Below are 16562 nucleotides of genomic sequence, written 5' to 3'. Positions count from 1 at the left end.
CCTGGGGTGGGACAGCCTGGTAGCCCTGGGGAGAAGGCTGGAGGGATGGCAGCAGAGCTGCCTGCACTGAGACCTGGAGGAGCACCCGACTGCAGGGTGAAGCTGAGGGACAGCAGATAAATTCAGGACTGGGCTATCGGTGACAGCTATACAGACAGGACTGAGGGAAACCAGAAAAGATGTATCTTGTCAGGGGTGAGATGCATGGCCAGAGCTGTGGAAATGCCTGGGTCTAGAGTGCAATAATCACTGTACCTCAAAGGCTACGGCATAATGCAAAACGATGGAGCCAGGAGGAGACCTGTCAGCCATCTGCCTTTGACATGCTTTTTTCAGGCAGCATTTTCATCTTGTACTCCACGAGCATGTACAAATTACGTAATGTACAAGGGTAATATCAGTTCCTATTAATTGTGCCACTCCTTGGGCCTGCACACGTGCCATGGGGTATCTACCTTGAAACCGCAGCTGTCCTGCAATTCCCTTGCCTGCAGGAGGAGGAAATGTGCTTAGACCTGAGTTGTGCAATAATTGTGGTTTTATATACTGGACTCTAAAAAATAAAATACAACCCTAAACTTTATTTGCATTTGCAACACCCCTTTGTACTCTTGCACTGCTGTAAATGATTGTAGGAAAGCCATAGGAGGAACCTTTAAAAGGGAAAGCATGAAAGGTTATTTTTTCCCCTTTTGCTCATATTGCAGTGACTTGTTGGAAGAGAAATATTACCCCAGCAGCCAGTGCCACTCTCCCCAAGCAATATGGGAACTGTGAAGTTATGAAATTGAGGGCACCTTCACTGAGAAATCGATTAGCAAACCGAGAGAGCTTGTGAATTGGATGTCTGGCCATTTTCAGTAATAAATTGTGAAATAGTCCGTGAATAAGTGGTTCACAGAGTTCAGAATTACCCCCTAGGAAATGTTTGAGACCTGAAGATATATTACTGAAGCGAGTGGCGTCCTAATGTTCAGTGCTTCGGCTGTTAAATATGTATGTAATCCCTACAGCGCTTCCCAAAATTAATAGTGCTTTATGGCTGCTCTGAAGCTGGTGTATTTATATCAAGATCCATAGATTCAGCTGATTCACAAACAAAGCACTAATTCCAGAGAAAAAAGCTGAGGAGGCGGCCAGGGAGAGCAGGATTTAACCAAGCTGTGCTGCCAAGCTAAACTCTATAGGCGTGATGTTATCGGTTTTGCTTTATAATTCTGCAAATCGAGCTTTGTGTGCTCTCTCTCGTCCCCACCCTGCTTTGAGGCCGAGCAGGCACCTCCTACCTGCTTGCCTGCCCACCCAGTGGGTGGCAGAGGTCCCCCACAGCAGAGGTGCAGGCTGGCAGATTGTGCTGGAAGCCAAAAACCACCAACCCCCAGGCCGGCACAGCCCAGCTCTGGGTCCTGACCCCCCTCCTCGGCATACCCACCAGAGACTGGGCACCTGCGTTCCACCAGACCAGGCATCTTGGTAGTACTCTAACTGGGACTCAGAACTTCCCTCCTGCAACTTCAAGTCCCCCTGTCCCCGTGCAATATCACAGGGACTCCAGCAACGTGGCTGCCTTGGCGGAGCAAAACATGAGCCCTCCCCTCACTGGCCACCCCGCAGGCAAGGACAGTAGCCTTGCAGATACCTTCAATTTGAGCCACGTGTTAACTGCTGTTAATATCTCAGCCTCCCTTTGCCTTCTAGCTTTAGCCTGCTGCCTACCATCTTTTGCCATTTCCATCTGTCCTCTACACGTTTTCTCCCTCGGGCTCCCCCGTGTCCCTCGTCCTTGGTGACTGCCCAAGCCTGATACACACCCAAGGGCTGTGCAGTTTGCTGTGTTTGCGGACCTCACCTGCCAGCCTCCGCTAAAGGGGCAGGGATCCTTAGGGCAAAGCCCGCTATAAAGCACTTTATTAGTCATTTTTCACTTGCACCGGTGCTTGGCACCACGGTGATTAAAGACACCCCCCAACCTTTCCACAGCAGCCATAACTGGAGCAGATGGCAGAAACTTTCTCCGGGCAGCAGTAGGGCTGCATGGGGACAGGGTATCCCACCAGGCAGTGCCAGCAAAGAGGAAGGCAAGCTGAACTGGGGAACATTTGGGGCTGGCCACCAGCCACGCACAGCTCCCTCGCCCTTAACCCACCAGCCTCTTGCTCGCCGTTGCTGTAGAGAATAACAGGTACTGCAGTGCGGGTCGGCTGCATTTCTGCTGTGGGGGACTTGGGGTTGATTTTGCCCTCCCCCCATTTTGTTGTTTCTCAACATTCTTCTTTTTTAGAGCATGAAATGGTTATTTTTCTCTCTGAAATCCTACCAAATGGGAAACAGTTGGCTGCTCAGAAGAGACAAAATTAAATTTTGTGGGGTAAACAAGGTTGCTAATTAGCTGATGTGCTGTGCAAAGTTAATTTATTCCCAACATGTCACAGTGCCAACCCTGTTTGAAGAGCCTGGGTCTCATGGCTCAGGCTGGCCTGCAGTGGCAGCCCTGCCTCCAGCGGGAGCTGGGACCCCGGCTGACCCTTAACGGGGACTTTTTGCCTTCCCATGTGCAGGAAGAGCCCTTTGTCATGTTCCGTAAGTCTGACACGGCCCTGTTCGGGAACGACCGCTTTGAGGGTTACTGCATCGACCTCCTGAAGGAGCTGGCCATCATCCTGGGCTTCACCTATGAGATCCGGCTGGTGGAGGACGGGAAATACGGGGCACAAGATGAGAAGGGGCAGTGGAACGGCATGATCAAGGAGCTCATTGACCACGTGAGTGAGGCCCATCTGCGGCATGGGCAGCCGGTGGCTGCCAAGGGGTGGCTGTGCCCAGGCTGTCCCCAAGGCTTTCTGCCTGGGGTGGGACAGGTGGCCACTGCTCGCTGGCTCAGGATAGCCGCAGCAAGTGCCCAACCCCGCCTGGGCTCTGTGTTGCACCATTGGTCAGAAGAGTATCTCTTTGCCTGACTCTTCTAAACATTCATTTGGAGTTTCTGAAAATGGACTTTCTCACAGTACAGAAATGGCTGAAGCTGCAGAGCCTCGCCACCAGGCTGCTGCCCCACAGTGGGTTGCAGGCTGGGCACACAGAGGGGAGGGAAGAGCGTTCTCCGAGGCCAGGTTGCACACAGGCTCTCCTGAGCCAGCAGTGTGGCCGCCTGGGCACTTTGTGCCTGCTCGCATCCCCCTGATGATGATGCTGCTCTGCCCCTGACAAACATGGTCCAGAGCACAACACCGAGCTGGCTTTGGGACCCCAGACATGTCCAAGACACAGCTCAGCTGAATCCAGATGATGTATCCAGACTGTAAGAGCAGGTGTGCAGGGGACAGTTTAATACTTTTTTTTTTTTTTAATAAACACAGCTTATTTTCTAAAATCTCCTGGGACATGGAGCTCCCCCTGCAACAGAGCAGCTGTGCTTTCCCTTCTGCAGCCACTTCTAAAAGCCCATTAAACACCAGCAAAACTGTTGTGGCAGCTTTACTCTCGCAGACACCAAGAAGTCACCTAGTCTGAAACTTCAACGCACAGGCAGAGCTTGCTCAGTTTCCTAATTAGATACTTTGCCTCCAGGACATCCTGTGATCCCAGAAGCCCAGTTAGGGAAGTGAAGAAAGCTGGCATTTTTATCAAGCTCTGGTTCCCAGACAAGGTCTCTAAAATAAAAGATCAGGACAAAACTAATCTATGATCTCCTCACCACGGGCAGCGATATAAGCAGTCCTAGAGCTGTAACACAGCTCTCTTCTCCTGAATATCCTGGTCAAGTGGTGCAGCCCTCAGACCACCTCTCAAGTTCCTGGTTACGTTTTGAAAACATCGCCTAAGCAGAAAAGAGACAAAAATAATCCTACATACATAGCAGCTGCGATGCCTCTACAGTTCATGTGAGAAGAATATATTTGCTGGGTGAGTCACTTCAGTAAATGGGCTTCGCTGTGAATAGATAACAGCCCTGTCTGGTGGCGAGACTGCGGAGCTGGGGCTCAGGGATCGAGGTTGTGTTTCTGGGGTTTGGCCTGTCTGCCCTAAATGACATTGGACAAGTTGCTTCTGTGCAATACTTCCTCCATCTGTAAAAGGCAGATGATAATGATTATGTCCCTTATAGGGACAAAGCGATGCTTAATCAGTTTAAGAAGAGCGCTGCAGTCCTTAGATGGCTCACCCCAGAGAAGCGGGAAGCGCGGCAAGGGCATGCAAGGACAGCCCTCAGGGGAGCGTGATGCTGTGTGGGGAATATGCCACAGGCTGTGCAAACCTGCCTTTGTAGTTTTGCTTCCAGAAAATTCTATACAGCTCAAAATACAGATTTTATAGTCTCTTATGCAACAGCCTGGTTAAGTTAGGCAAGTGACAGCATCCCAGTGGAAGAGACTGGTGTTTTGCTGCTCCGAATGATGTGTGTGACATAGATACAAGCAGACACAGAGCACAGGCTGCAATCCTTGGCAGTGTGCTCTGGGACATGGTTCCTGTGGCCCCACAGCCGCTGCTGGGAGCAGAGTCTGTGGCTCTCACTGTAGTGCAGGGCTCTGAAGAAGTAAATTGCTCCAAAGCAGGAAATACGATATAGGGAATAGAAGCCAGACCATCATTTAGTCTGAACTGTGTAACTTCCAATGTCCTGCAAGATGTTATGGGGCTCTTGGGAGGCTTTCAGCCATTCTCAAAGTTGTGGTCAGCTAAAAGAGACAGACCAAGAAGGTATGGGGAACAACCTCTTTAAGTAACATAAAATTCATGGTCAACCTGCATTAAAGTATTTCTTGGCTGACTATTTAAAAGCAAATTAACATGCAGCAACAGGAAAAGACCAAATTCCCTCTTCTTGCGTGTTTTACTGTAGCATCAAGTTTGAACTCTGCTTTCTAATAGGTGTGGTTGGGTGCACACCTTGGAGTGATTGATAACCATTGGCCAAACCCCACATGAAGCCATTATTTTCTTTATCTGCATGTCATTGCTTTTTATAGCAGTGTTTATATAAAGCATTAAAAAGTGAAACAGCAAGCAGATGGGGCCCTTCCTCAGCATCAAAGCATCTTCAAATCTTGTGGGGAAAGGAACAACTGACGGGCACTTTGCAAAGGGAAAGTTCAAATTTATTTCACACCTAGCAGGAAGAGCATTGGAGACAGCTTTCAGAGTTGTAGTGATGAAAACAGGGCTGCCCACACTCTGAGTTTGATATCTGGGCTGGCTTTCCTCCATATTCAGTGTCTCCTTCTCGTAAAGAATTGGGATCGTTCATGTGGGAGCTTAAAGCAGGCAGGATTTTGTGAGGTCCCAACACCCAGGCCAGGATTAACTCTATGCAGGAAGTCTGCGCGTTGCTGAAGACCCACTTAACTCCTGTGCATCTGAGACTGAGATCCTGGGACTGCTGCGGTACACCAGCTCTGGTGGGCTGAACTGACGTGCAGGCTTGGTTGAATACCCTGTGCATAAGAAAAAGTGCTCCTGAGGTGAAATAAGGGGCTAAAATGATGCTTGCTATCCCTTGGAAGGTCTGAGAGCCATGGGAGTAGCAGACATTACGTACCAGGCATAGTCCAATCCGAGGCAGAAATTGGGTGAAAAGGAGAAGGGCAAAGCAAGGGGCAGCGCATCACTCAGGATGGCCTTCTGCTGGGCTGGGGGGTACAGCTGGGAGCTGGGCATAGGTGGCAGGCAGGGTAGCCCAAGCAGATGTGGGACTGTAGTGTCTCAGGGATGATTGGCGCCTACCACACAAAGGTGAAAATCACAGTGCACATGACAGAGGCCAGGCTGTTTACACAAGTGAGCTCTCACGGCTTGTTTTGGAGTCACGCATCATCCTTCTTCCCCTCTCCTCTCTGATCCAGACATGCCTGGCCATAGGCAGTAATGCCTTGGGCTACGATCCTTTGTAAAATTGCTTTGTTTCTAGTCTGGCCTTAAGCGTAAACAGGAAAAGCAACAGCAGTCGGAGCAGCTCGCAGCATGACCCTGTCTTCCAGGTCCCCAGTAGCAGGTCTGGAGAAGACAGCCTCATGCAGTTAGATGCAAAAAGCCCTGCCCCGCTGCCTTTCATCTGCAGCTCATCTTTCATCACAAAAAAAAAAAAAAATCCCTGTTTTGACAGAATTCAGTCCGTTCCCTGGAGAACTAGACTCTTTCCTCACTGCAGTTTGATTTTTATTGTCACTTTCCCTGGACACTCCTGCAGAGTCCTCAATCAGACGGGCCATGAGAACTGAATTTGCTCACAGTACTGGCATTTGGGGAGGTCTGGGGCACCCAGGTGACACGGAGAAGCTCCTGTGCCCAGCACCCATTATAAACAGGGAATGTGGCAACTGTCAGATCCCCTCCTTTCATCAGTAGTGAACTGTTACTGATATTTATTCATAGAAATTATTATTGATACAAGCAAAACTACACCATGCATTTGTGGGCCATCCATTCTGATTTATAAATTCTAAGTTGTCTGTCAAAATACTGTCTGCAAATCTTCCCTATAGTTTGTGGGCAGAATCACATAAAACCAGCAGAATGAGTCGTTCTGGACATTTTGCACAAACTTGTTCACAAATAAAACTTGTCTTCTGCTGAGACAGTGCATATCAAATTTCCTTTCATTCTGAAACTTCATGTGGGAATAAAAAAGGTATGGAAAATAACAGGGTTTCTAATGGAAATCCCTGCCAATGGTAACTATAGAAAAGATGTAATATCTATCCTTAGGGATGATTTATGACAGTTGATTTAACACTTTCACAATAAGTGGGCATTTATTGACAGTAAATTCTGGCAGAAATACATATTGCACCACACTGCCACATTCCCTTTCATGTTCCTGCACTGGTGGATGTTTATTTGAAGTGCCATGAACTGGGGATTCATTTGGAAGCCACTGGGCCAGGAATAGGGAAAAAACAGTTTCGTTAAATGAAGGTCCTCCATCTCATGTTTAGACACTGCAGGAACTCATAATTAGGGGGCAGAAGCAAAAAAGCCAAAACAGCTGGCTGCACTTTCTCCTTTTGTGCCCAGCATCGTTAATTGGGTGGATTCATTTTTATCATGTTCAGTGATCCAGGTGATGGAAGCATACTGAAGTGTACGTTGGGAGCCCTGCGTTTTCTGCAGGTGTCTCTGGACCTGCCTTTCCCTCCCCTGGCTTGCTCACCTGCCAGTAATTCATAGGATAGGGCTTGTCTCTAAAAACATGGCCCTTCTCACTTGGATCCTACAGCCTGTGACATCCCCCAGGTACAATTAATGGCAGTTCCCTCTCTGAAGAACTTCCTTAAAGAAAAGATTACAAGAGTCCCAACAGGACTTTACAGTCCTCATTTCTCCTCTTTGGCTTACAGCTAGGTTTTCCCTGCCGACATCTGTTCTTAATTCCCAACTGATATTAAATAAATGCATTGACAAAAATTATGTCTAAATTAGGCCTGAAATGACAAGAGCAGCCATTAAGAGCTGGAGTCAGACAATTAACGCTGACCCCCAGCCGCACGGTGCATGTGGTGGCAGGCCAAGGTGCATCTGGGATGCTGCTGGGCACGACCTCACTCTCCTCAAGCGTCACCTCTCACGCTGAGTGTTTTCCTATCCCTGGCCAGCCAGAGAGGAGGGCTGCGGGCACAGGGCTCTCGGCAGAGCGCTCCAGTGCCTTGTAAAGCAGCAGCCCCTCTGTCTCCAAGCCATGGGCTGCAAGAGAAACTGGCTGTCCTTTGTCATCCTCCAGCGCTCTGGGGTCTCTGTGCCCAAGGACACCCAGGTGCTGGCTCTGCTGCAGGGAAAGATGCAGGAGTGAGGCCAGCATGCAGCAGACCCAGGGAGGGGTACGAGGTGCAGGAGCATGGCACAGCAGCTGAGTAATCAAAGCAGGGAGGAGGGCAGAGAGGGGAGTTGAAGCGAGGTGGTGGGAGCAGAAGAGCAGAAAAGCACCGCGGCCCCAGCACTGGCAGTGGTGGTGGCAAAAAAGACCGAGGGATGAAAGTGTCGATGCTGCCAGACAGACACCTGAATAACAATTAAATTAGTATAATATGCACTATTTATCTGTCTCTCAGACAACACACACATAATTAGTTTATGTAAATACCTGAGATTGGAAAAAATAAGCACAGAGGCAGCTTATTTTCTTGAATAAATATTTATCTTGGTGCTTATGCTGTTTGCGGGCTCTGCTGCGACTGGCCGTCACAGGCAGCTTTCCTCTGGCAGAGGTTGGGTGCTGCAGGATTTCCACAGTCACCGTGGCTGTGCAGGAGCTGTTCTGACCCACAGGCCACACTCCCCTGATAACTGAGAACTCAAAGATAAGACTTAGCATTTTCTGATAAAAGCCAATAGCTCTGCAGAGAATACGATCCTCCATCCACTGAACGCCCGGTGAACTCGCATCAGTTCCAACCAAGTGAAAATGCTGTAGCACTGGGTGAATAAGGAGATCCAAACCCTCCAAGGTGCGTTAGAGAAGCGTCTGCATTTGGTTTGTAGCTGCCTTGGCAAAATTCATCTTTTTGGCCTCAATTCAGCAGAACACTTAAGAACATACATAAGACTTGGAAGGCGTGCAAGCTCCAGTAAAACAGAAGCGTGTGCTTAAGTGGTTTTGCTGGACAACAGCCTTTAAGCCACTGGCACTTGCTATAATTTGTCATTTAAAAAAAAAAATCCATCTTACTGTGCAACAGCGTAAAAGTTGGGGCTGAGTGAAGGAAGCAGTCAGGGCCTGATAATTGACTTCCCAGTTTGTAATGTCAAAGCACGACAAATGAAAGCTTCACCCTTGGTGGGTTTTGATTTAGATCCTCTCTGTCAGCAAGCCCTTAATTAGAGGCCACCTTCAGAAAAATCTGCATTGATAAAAAGGATATCGAAGCGCAGCCCTGTACTGCCTTTAACAGTGCAGGATACCACACCAGACTGGGCTCCCTAATACATGCTCCGTTCTGCCTGCGTGTGACATTTACTGCCAAGGACACGGGGCTGTGATCAAATCACAGGAGCTGCTGAAATGACACAGTAAAATTTTATTTCTGCACTAAAAGCGTTTTGATCCTTGGGCATCCATGCAGATTTCTCTCTCCATTTTCTGTGGTAAAGCATAAACTCCTAGCTGTTACTTAGCTGGGTATATCATTTTGACAAATTTGGCTCAAGATCTTTCAGACAGGCAGTTGCTAGCGAGCACTGACCACAGAACTGTTCATTTGTTTCCTCCTTCAGAAAAATCTGTAGCCAAATCCTTCAGTATCTCCTTCAGTTTTCCCTGTTGAGTCAGGACACCCACACAGAAGCGACGGAGGAACTAAAATGCTGTATTTCTTTTGCTTCTTCTGCCTCATGACTTTAGAGACTGATAAGCCAAAATTCTCAAGTGTGCTGTAACGTGGGGAGAGTGGCTGAGCCGTGAACCTGCCAGGCACCCTCTGCCAGGACAGTACCAAGGATGCAGGTCCCGCTCCCAAGATGCAGAACTTCACCATCTCAAGCTGGACAGCCAGCATGGCCTGTCTGCTTCTAAAAACCTCTGTCCTTCAGTTTGCATCAATGTCACCATACCCACAGCTGGCACAAAACGGCTCACTGGGAAAATACTGTTTCTATTTTCTCTAAGTTTTGACAAATGCCAGTGATTGAAATGGGCACTTTCCATACCAAGCAGATTTAAAAATCTATTTCCATTTGGAAAAAGAAGGAAAGGGAAACAACCAGGGCTCAGCTGAAGAACCGTGTTTAAAAAATATTACATCATTTTTATCTTTGTTACAGAACTCCTGAAACACTTCTATTCAGGACCTATAAGCTACGTCCTTGGAGAGGAGATCCCTTTCATACACACACAGACATATGTAACGGGTAAAAGCTCATGTAGAAACTCTTCATATAGAAAAAAGTAATTAAAAATATTCCACTGACTTTCATCATAGATTTGCAAGGTCAAATGAGACCATTAGTCTGGCTTTCGTCCACAACTCACACCAGAGATCTTCACCAGTTTCTTCAGCTGTTTCTGTTGGAGTAAAGCATGTTCTAGCAAGACAGCTAATATTGATTTAAAGTTTGCAAGTAATGACAAATCCGCTATATCTCTAGGTAATTATCACCCATGGTTAATTTAGAATTTTAATTTTCAGAAGCAGATGTTAAATAAATCTTGCACGGGTACACTAGGCACCTGGCACGGGGGGAGGTACCTCTCAACTTCAGAAACGTAATTTATGTGCCTGCATTTCCTCTGAAGTCAATGATACCGAAAGAGTGATTTGCAAGCCCCAAGCAAGGCAGCTGACATTGAGGTAGCCTTGGATGTATTTACTTAAGGTTTTCCTAGGAACCTGAATGAATGTTTAGTGAGAGGAATGAACACAGCTCTTAACCAACAGAAAGGTTGTGTGTGGTTGCTCACTGAATCTAGCACAGAAATTACTAAATAACAGAAATAAGAGAAAGAAACAATTCATACAAGAAGTCAGGATGAAGAATATGCTCAGCTGAAATTCCCTGTGCAGCTCAGACAGTTCCAACATGACAAACTGTGAAGTCCACCATTAATTAGCAAAAGCATTTCCTAGGTGGGGCTTGCAACCATACGCACAGAAGAAAGATGTAAGGGGAACCGTGTGAGGTTTTCTCGCTCCCGCCAGCCAGGCAGGCTGCGAGCATTCCCAAACAGCAGCGCTCCTACCCTCCGTCACAGCTTCCTTAAAATGAGTCTTTCAAGCTGTATCAAGGAGTTGACTGAGGGAAAAAAAATTGAACCTTTTACATCATGCTGCTACAACATTACTTTCTGCAACTTCATTCTGGAGTGGCTTCCCTCCGCGACTTTCTCCTCTTGCAGCAATACCAAAAGGAAGGCCAACAGAAACAAATCATCTCTGCCAACGGTGGGATTTGCACACAGCAAACTCTCGGTTGTAAAGAGTTCTGTGGCAAGAAGCAAGCACAGTGAGGATCACAGAAGTTTTAACCATTGTAAAATGTAATTCTTCTGACCACTTTGAAAAGCCTATCAGAATGAGCTCATCGCATCTGGGCAAAAGCTGCGGAGACTGTAACATCTCTCTGTTGTCTGCACTGTATTTCATGAGCTAACATCAGCCAAAAATCTGTAAAATGAAAGTCACGGAGTATAATTAGCAAACAAAAGACCACGTTTTGCTCCCCAGCCCACTGGTTTAAATCTGGAACAACTCTTTTAAAGATGGCCAACACATCTACACCACCACCTCCAGAATCCCACCCAGTGTGTTTTGGAGACCCTGTGTCTATGTTGGGGTTTTGTTAAGTTGATAAGAAGCATTTATAATAACTGGACCATATTATATCAGTCCCAAGTTCCACCTGTCCTGTCTCAGGTGTTCTTGTGCCTAACGCACACAGAACGGTCCCTGGCCCCTCACCTGGAGGGCTGTGCGGGGAGCTCACAAGAAAGCTGCCCAAACACCGTCCGTGACCAACGCAGCGCAGCTCTGGTGACGGCTTTGTGCTTGCCAGTACAGCAAGATTGCAGGTCTGAAGGGGAACAGTTGGTGCCAGGCACAGAGGGCTCTGCCTGAGCCAGGACGGGGGGCAGGAGGTGCAGCCTGGCTCTGGCAGACGCACAGAGCAGATGTACCCCCTGTGCAATGGGAAGGGGGAACCCCAGGGCTGCGCTTTGGGGCTCTTTAGCCCATTACTGCAGCGTGACTGCTGCAGGGATGGAAACGTCTTGGTTCCTAACGCCTTCTTTCTCTCTCCCTCTGTGTCTCCCTCCCTCTGCGTTGCACACAGAAAGCTGATCTGGCCGTTGCTCCTCTCACCATCACCCATGTTCGGGAGAAAGCAATAGACTTCTCCAAGCCCTTCATGACCCTGGGGGTCAGCATCTTGTACAGGAAGCCCAACGGGACCAACCCCAGCGTGTTCTCCTTCCTCAACCCCTTGTCTCCTGACATTTGGATGTACATCCTCCTTGCCTACCTGGGAGTCAGCTGTGTGCTCTTTGTCATAGCCAGGTAAGGGGACACTGGTGCCACCCCATCCAACTGCTATCACGCCACATCTGCTGCCATGCGATAAGACACCCTCCCCCTGCCCAGATCTGTTTTGCTGCCTGGTGTGTTCAGGGATCCAGCCACCCAGTGGGAACCACAGCATTAAACCCACGTCATTAATGAAATTACTTTTGGTCCATTACCAAAGGCAGGCTGGTCTCTTGGTGTCGGGTTGCTCCTAACTGCCAGACTCCCGTGCTGTGCTCTCTTTCGGACCTGTATCTCAGAGTGTTTGTAGAGGTGATGCAAACCCCGTGGTGAGAATCAAAGATAAGCTATTCACAGGGGAAATCTGTTTCCTTCTTTGCTAACTAAAGCCTGCATTATAGCCTTTGTACTGTTTTACCATACTAAATGTGCTTGTGTTTGTTTGCTTTATTAACATGAACATGTAAGCCTCTTTTGTTGTATCAAGGCAGGCAGTTCCACACATTTTACAGACTTCCAGTACAAAAGAATTTTAAAACACACTTTCTTTTATGATTTTAGAAATGTTGTTGCCTTTCCATTTCATTAGCACCTCCCTGGTATAATGAAGGGTAATTTTCCTGCTCTATATCATTCACCATTCCAGCTCCTGTTAGGTCAGTTCTTACCCACTTTCTCCAGCAAGAAGCCCAGCCTCTCCGCTGTGTCCTGGACACAAAGCTCCCATGTCCCGGACCATTTTCAGCTCCTGTTTCTGAACCTTCCACCAGCAAAGCTCCCACAAACCCTTCTCTGTATCAAAAGAATGGAGAACCCGTCGCTAAGGATCAGACAATGTGTCTGTTAACAAAATTAATATGCATCTAATTAGCATGTTTTAAACCTGTATATTTAAAAGCATCATTTGCATAATTGCATGTGTTATTAATTTCACAGAGTCTTTGATGAGGCACACAGTCCAGGGCTGCTCTCAATACATGATTCCACCTTTTCAAACCAAAACAAAGAGCTTGCCTCCCTCCTGCCAGGCAGTCGCTCTCCCTGGCCACACACAGCCCCTGCTGGATGTCTAAATACTTAGGGTAAAAGCCTTCCCCGGGGAAGTTTCCTAAGCACAATCTGCAATTAGACACTCATTTCTCATTTTTTCCAGTTCAAGTTATGCCAGTGGTGCCTTTAGAAACCTCCCTGCTAACCACACGCCTGGGACTGGGGCTCTGTGCAGACCCCGCTAACCCAAGGGCTGCTGTGCGGTACTTTCCCCAGAGCATCCTTCAGAAACCAGCCTCTATCTAATCCACCGACACCAGATAGTCAAAGTAAAGATTAAATACAAAACTGCAGCAACCAGAATCCATTAACCCTCATGTTACAACAAATCTGCAATTTCCAACATCCCTCAGGTCCGTGGAGGCATTTAGAGATGATTTCCTGAGTTTACTGTGTAATATCCTAATTACACATAACAGCAGTTGTCAAAGCAAACTCGGCTTAGCAGACAGCATTAGCGCTCCAAACCATCTGGGATGGCAAAGCAGCTACATCATCCGATCCCTCCTCTGCAGAGGTGCAGAGCCGGAGAGGTTGCACTTCACTCTTCGAAGACACAGAAGGCCCACCCTGCTCAAGATTTTAACTGCAATTGTCCCCCTCCCTGGTCTTTGCAACGCATCTCTATCAAACGGCCATGCACCATGTTTCCAGGCACTTTCCTGAGGTCCCCCAGCAGCCGCCTGAGCGCGGGTGGCTTTGCACGCTGTGTTTGCACAGCGCCTGCTGGGAGCACAGGCCAGGGCTCTTGTAGCACTGCAGTACAAACAGCGACTCACAGAAACAACCTAACGGTTCCTTTCAGCAAGAAGGTGGTAGAACGCATGGAAATGGCAGCGCTTGTTATTACTGTATACTATTTTATAAGAGGATGGGAGTTGTGTTGCCTTTAACGCATCGCTAGACCTTCCTGCCAGCTCTACCCTGGACCAGGCAAAATGCAACATATTTTGGCAAAACACTGCTGCCAGCTTTGTCCTGCCCCAGCTGAATGCGCTGGGAAGTCTGTCTGGGACTCCAGGGGTCAGGATGAGGTCCTCTGCAGTTTTGCTTTGTGTCAGAGACAGAAGAACCAGACACTCTCAGCAGGAAAAGATATCCATCTTGGAAAATGAACCCATGGTAATTACGAAAAGGAAAAATATTGCGATGAGTGATAGGCATTCATTTTATGTCTCTGTTAGCCATGCAGAACATAGCTAGATGAGCTCTGCTGCCATAACGTCTTTGGCTTTAATGCCATAAAGTATTAGACTGCTTGTATGGCTTGGAATGACAATTCAAATACAATTTTGTGTTTATGAGCTTATTTTTCCTAACTCATATGATGGCCAGATCCGACCCACATTGTCCAGATCCCACTTTCAAAGCATGTTAAATGTGCAAATTATATTTGCACATGAAATTCATTGCAGTAAACACTGAGGAAGGCTGAAGGAAATACTAGGATGGGCCCCGATGTGAGAACACCTTAGATGCCACTTTGTACAAGCAGGAAATACAGATGCTGTGTTCAGAGAGCAGCAGGGCTGCCCAGCCTCCAGCATGTCCTGCCATCGGCAGCGATGTGCACGCAGCACTTGCCCTGACCCACCAAGTCGGGCATCCAGGCACCCCAGCCAGGGACCTGCTAACCCCCTGCCCTGCCCAGTGCTGGAGGGCACTCTCTGCCCGGAGAGGTGGGGGCTGGGCGAGCCCCAACCCTGCCTGTGCCCAGACATGTGGCATCTGCCCTCAGGACCCCAGGGTCTGTTCCAACACCCCTCTGCTGACTGCCCTGGCACGATGAGCACAAGGACCACTGGCCAGGCTTTGTGGCTGACGTTGAGGGATGAAAACCTGAAGAACTGTAGTTTAGTCTCTGGTTTTGTTCTGAAATTACCTGAAACAAGCTTCATAATCTCTCTACATCACAGCAGTTACAATGTAATACAACAGTTTTTCCCTATCAGGCTATTTTTTGGCTGAAATTGAACCTATAAAATGTTGCAGCTACAATTTCTTTTTCACATGTTTTTCTCCTGACATTTCTTCTGTCTTCCTATTCTTTCAAAGAAAACCAAGTATCTGGTTTAATTAAAGTTCTACAGGAATGACCTTTTAACGCATTGAGATGGAAAACAAGAGATTTTATGGGGAAATATTTACTGCATTCAGAAGCAACAGAAACAATATCTGCTTTTGACCCCAGCAAGGCCTCTAAAACTCAATTCTTGGGAGAAAACCACAGTCAAAATAGCAAAGCCTTAATTCAGAGACATGAGTCTCCTGAACTAGACACCAGAGTCCTCTGCCGATGCTATAATCATAGGTCAATGCCACTTAAAACCAACTTCGGGACTATTTAGAGGCAGGCAAAGGATGTATTTGATCCATCTACCCTTTTAATCAGTCTTTCCCAGTTATTGATGGAGCTGCTGCTCCTGGACCCACCCCAGCCCCCAAAGAGCCATAAACACCAGCAATTTAGAAGGCTTCATGGGGGTAATTTGTCTGGTTACTCTGGTGCAAGGTTGCAAGTGGGCTGTGCAGCTGCCTGATTTGAATTGTCACCCTTCCTCAGACTCACACAGCCTTCAAATTACAGCTAATCACCTTTGGGTGCACAACAGGGCAGGTGGGTTTAATATTCATCTTAATTGCAACAAGGACTGGGTCATCCATAAGAAATTTCTCTGTAGATGTAATTGAGACCCAAAAGTATTTTGCATTAGATCTTTAAAACTTCTTTGAAATGCTTCCGTTTCCCTGCCAAAAAGGCCAAGAACAGACAAGAAAATAATCACAGTTTTTGATGAAATATTTCTCAGACCCTGCACCTGAGGAAGAGGGAAGCCGCAAGCCCATGATGAAGCTGGAGCAGCCCCCATTTGTTATAGCTTCAGCTGTATGGGGTCAACGAGCTCCACTCGCTCCTTCCTTCATTACCCCTCTGTTTCCACTAATGGTCCCACTTGCTTTTCAAGCACTGAAGACTCTGTCACTGCTTTGCAGTTTTCTGAATATTTCTCTGTAATTTGAGCAGCACCAGTAGGTTTTCACTCAGAAACCTTGAAGTTCTTCAGCGTGTCATCTTGTCAGGCTCATTTGATCTTACCAATTCCCTTTCTGTTTCATACTCTTTCATTGGCAGCCCAAGAAAGTTTTCATCTAATTCTTGAACTCTGGCTTTATTCAACAGAAAGAGCTCAGGTGCCATCCTTTATACACCTCTAGCATAAATTTACAGCAAGTTTCAAGGAACAGGCACCATGTAAAGCCAGGTCTGAATTCAGCCTGATTCTTTTCCTTTCTGGTTTTCTCTTATTTAAAAAAAGGAGAGGGAGGTGGGCAGTAAGAACAGCCCAGCCATTACCCGGACAAATGAGCCAGATTGTCAGGGTGCAGCCTGAGTGAGGCCTCTGGTTCTACACACCGCAAAATCTTGAGCAGGCAATGGTCCCTGCTGCAGAGAGGCAAGATAAAAGCAGAAGAAAAGAGAAGTCAAACTGTATCTTGCATGTGGAAAATAGAAACAAACAGTGAGATGGATATACCTATGATGAGCTTTCCTAAGACCACAAG

The 16562-nt window shown here is 47.5% G+C and overlaps 1 protein-coding gene across 1 annotated transcript in view; it reads left to right on the top strand.

Annotated features, from left to right (window-relative positions):
* GRIK3 (glutamate ionotropic receptor kainate type subunit 3) overlaps nt 1–16562 on the top strand; it is a 119643-nt gene that overhangs the window by 89332 nt on the left and 13749 nt on the right. Inside the window, exons 10-11 of the mRNA XM_037381768.1 lie at nt 2559–2762; nt 11758–11981. Coding sequence (XP_037237665.1) covers nt 2559–2762; nt 11758–11981 — 428 coding nt within the window. The remainder of the gene's footprint in view (nt 1–2558; nt 2763–11757; nt 11982–16562) is intronic.

This window comes from Falco rusticolus, chromosome 3, assembly GCF_015220075.1.
Source record: "Falco rusticolus isolate bFalRus1 chromosome 3, bFalRus1.pri, whole genome shotgun sequence".
Lineage (NCBI taxonomy): Eukaryota > Metazoa > Chordata > Aves > Falconiformes > Falconidae > Falco > Falco rusticolus.
This window is presented reverse-complemented; position numbering and strand designations above follow the sequence as displayed.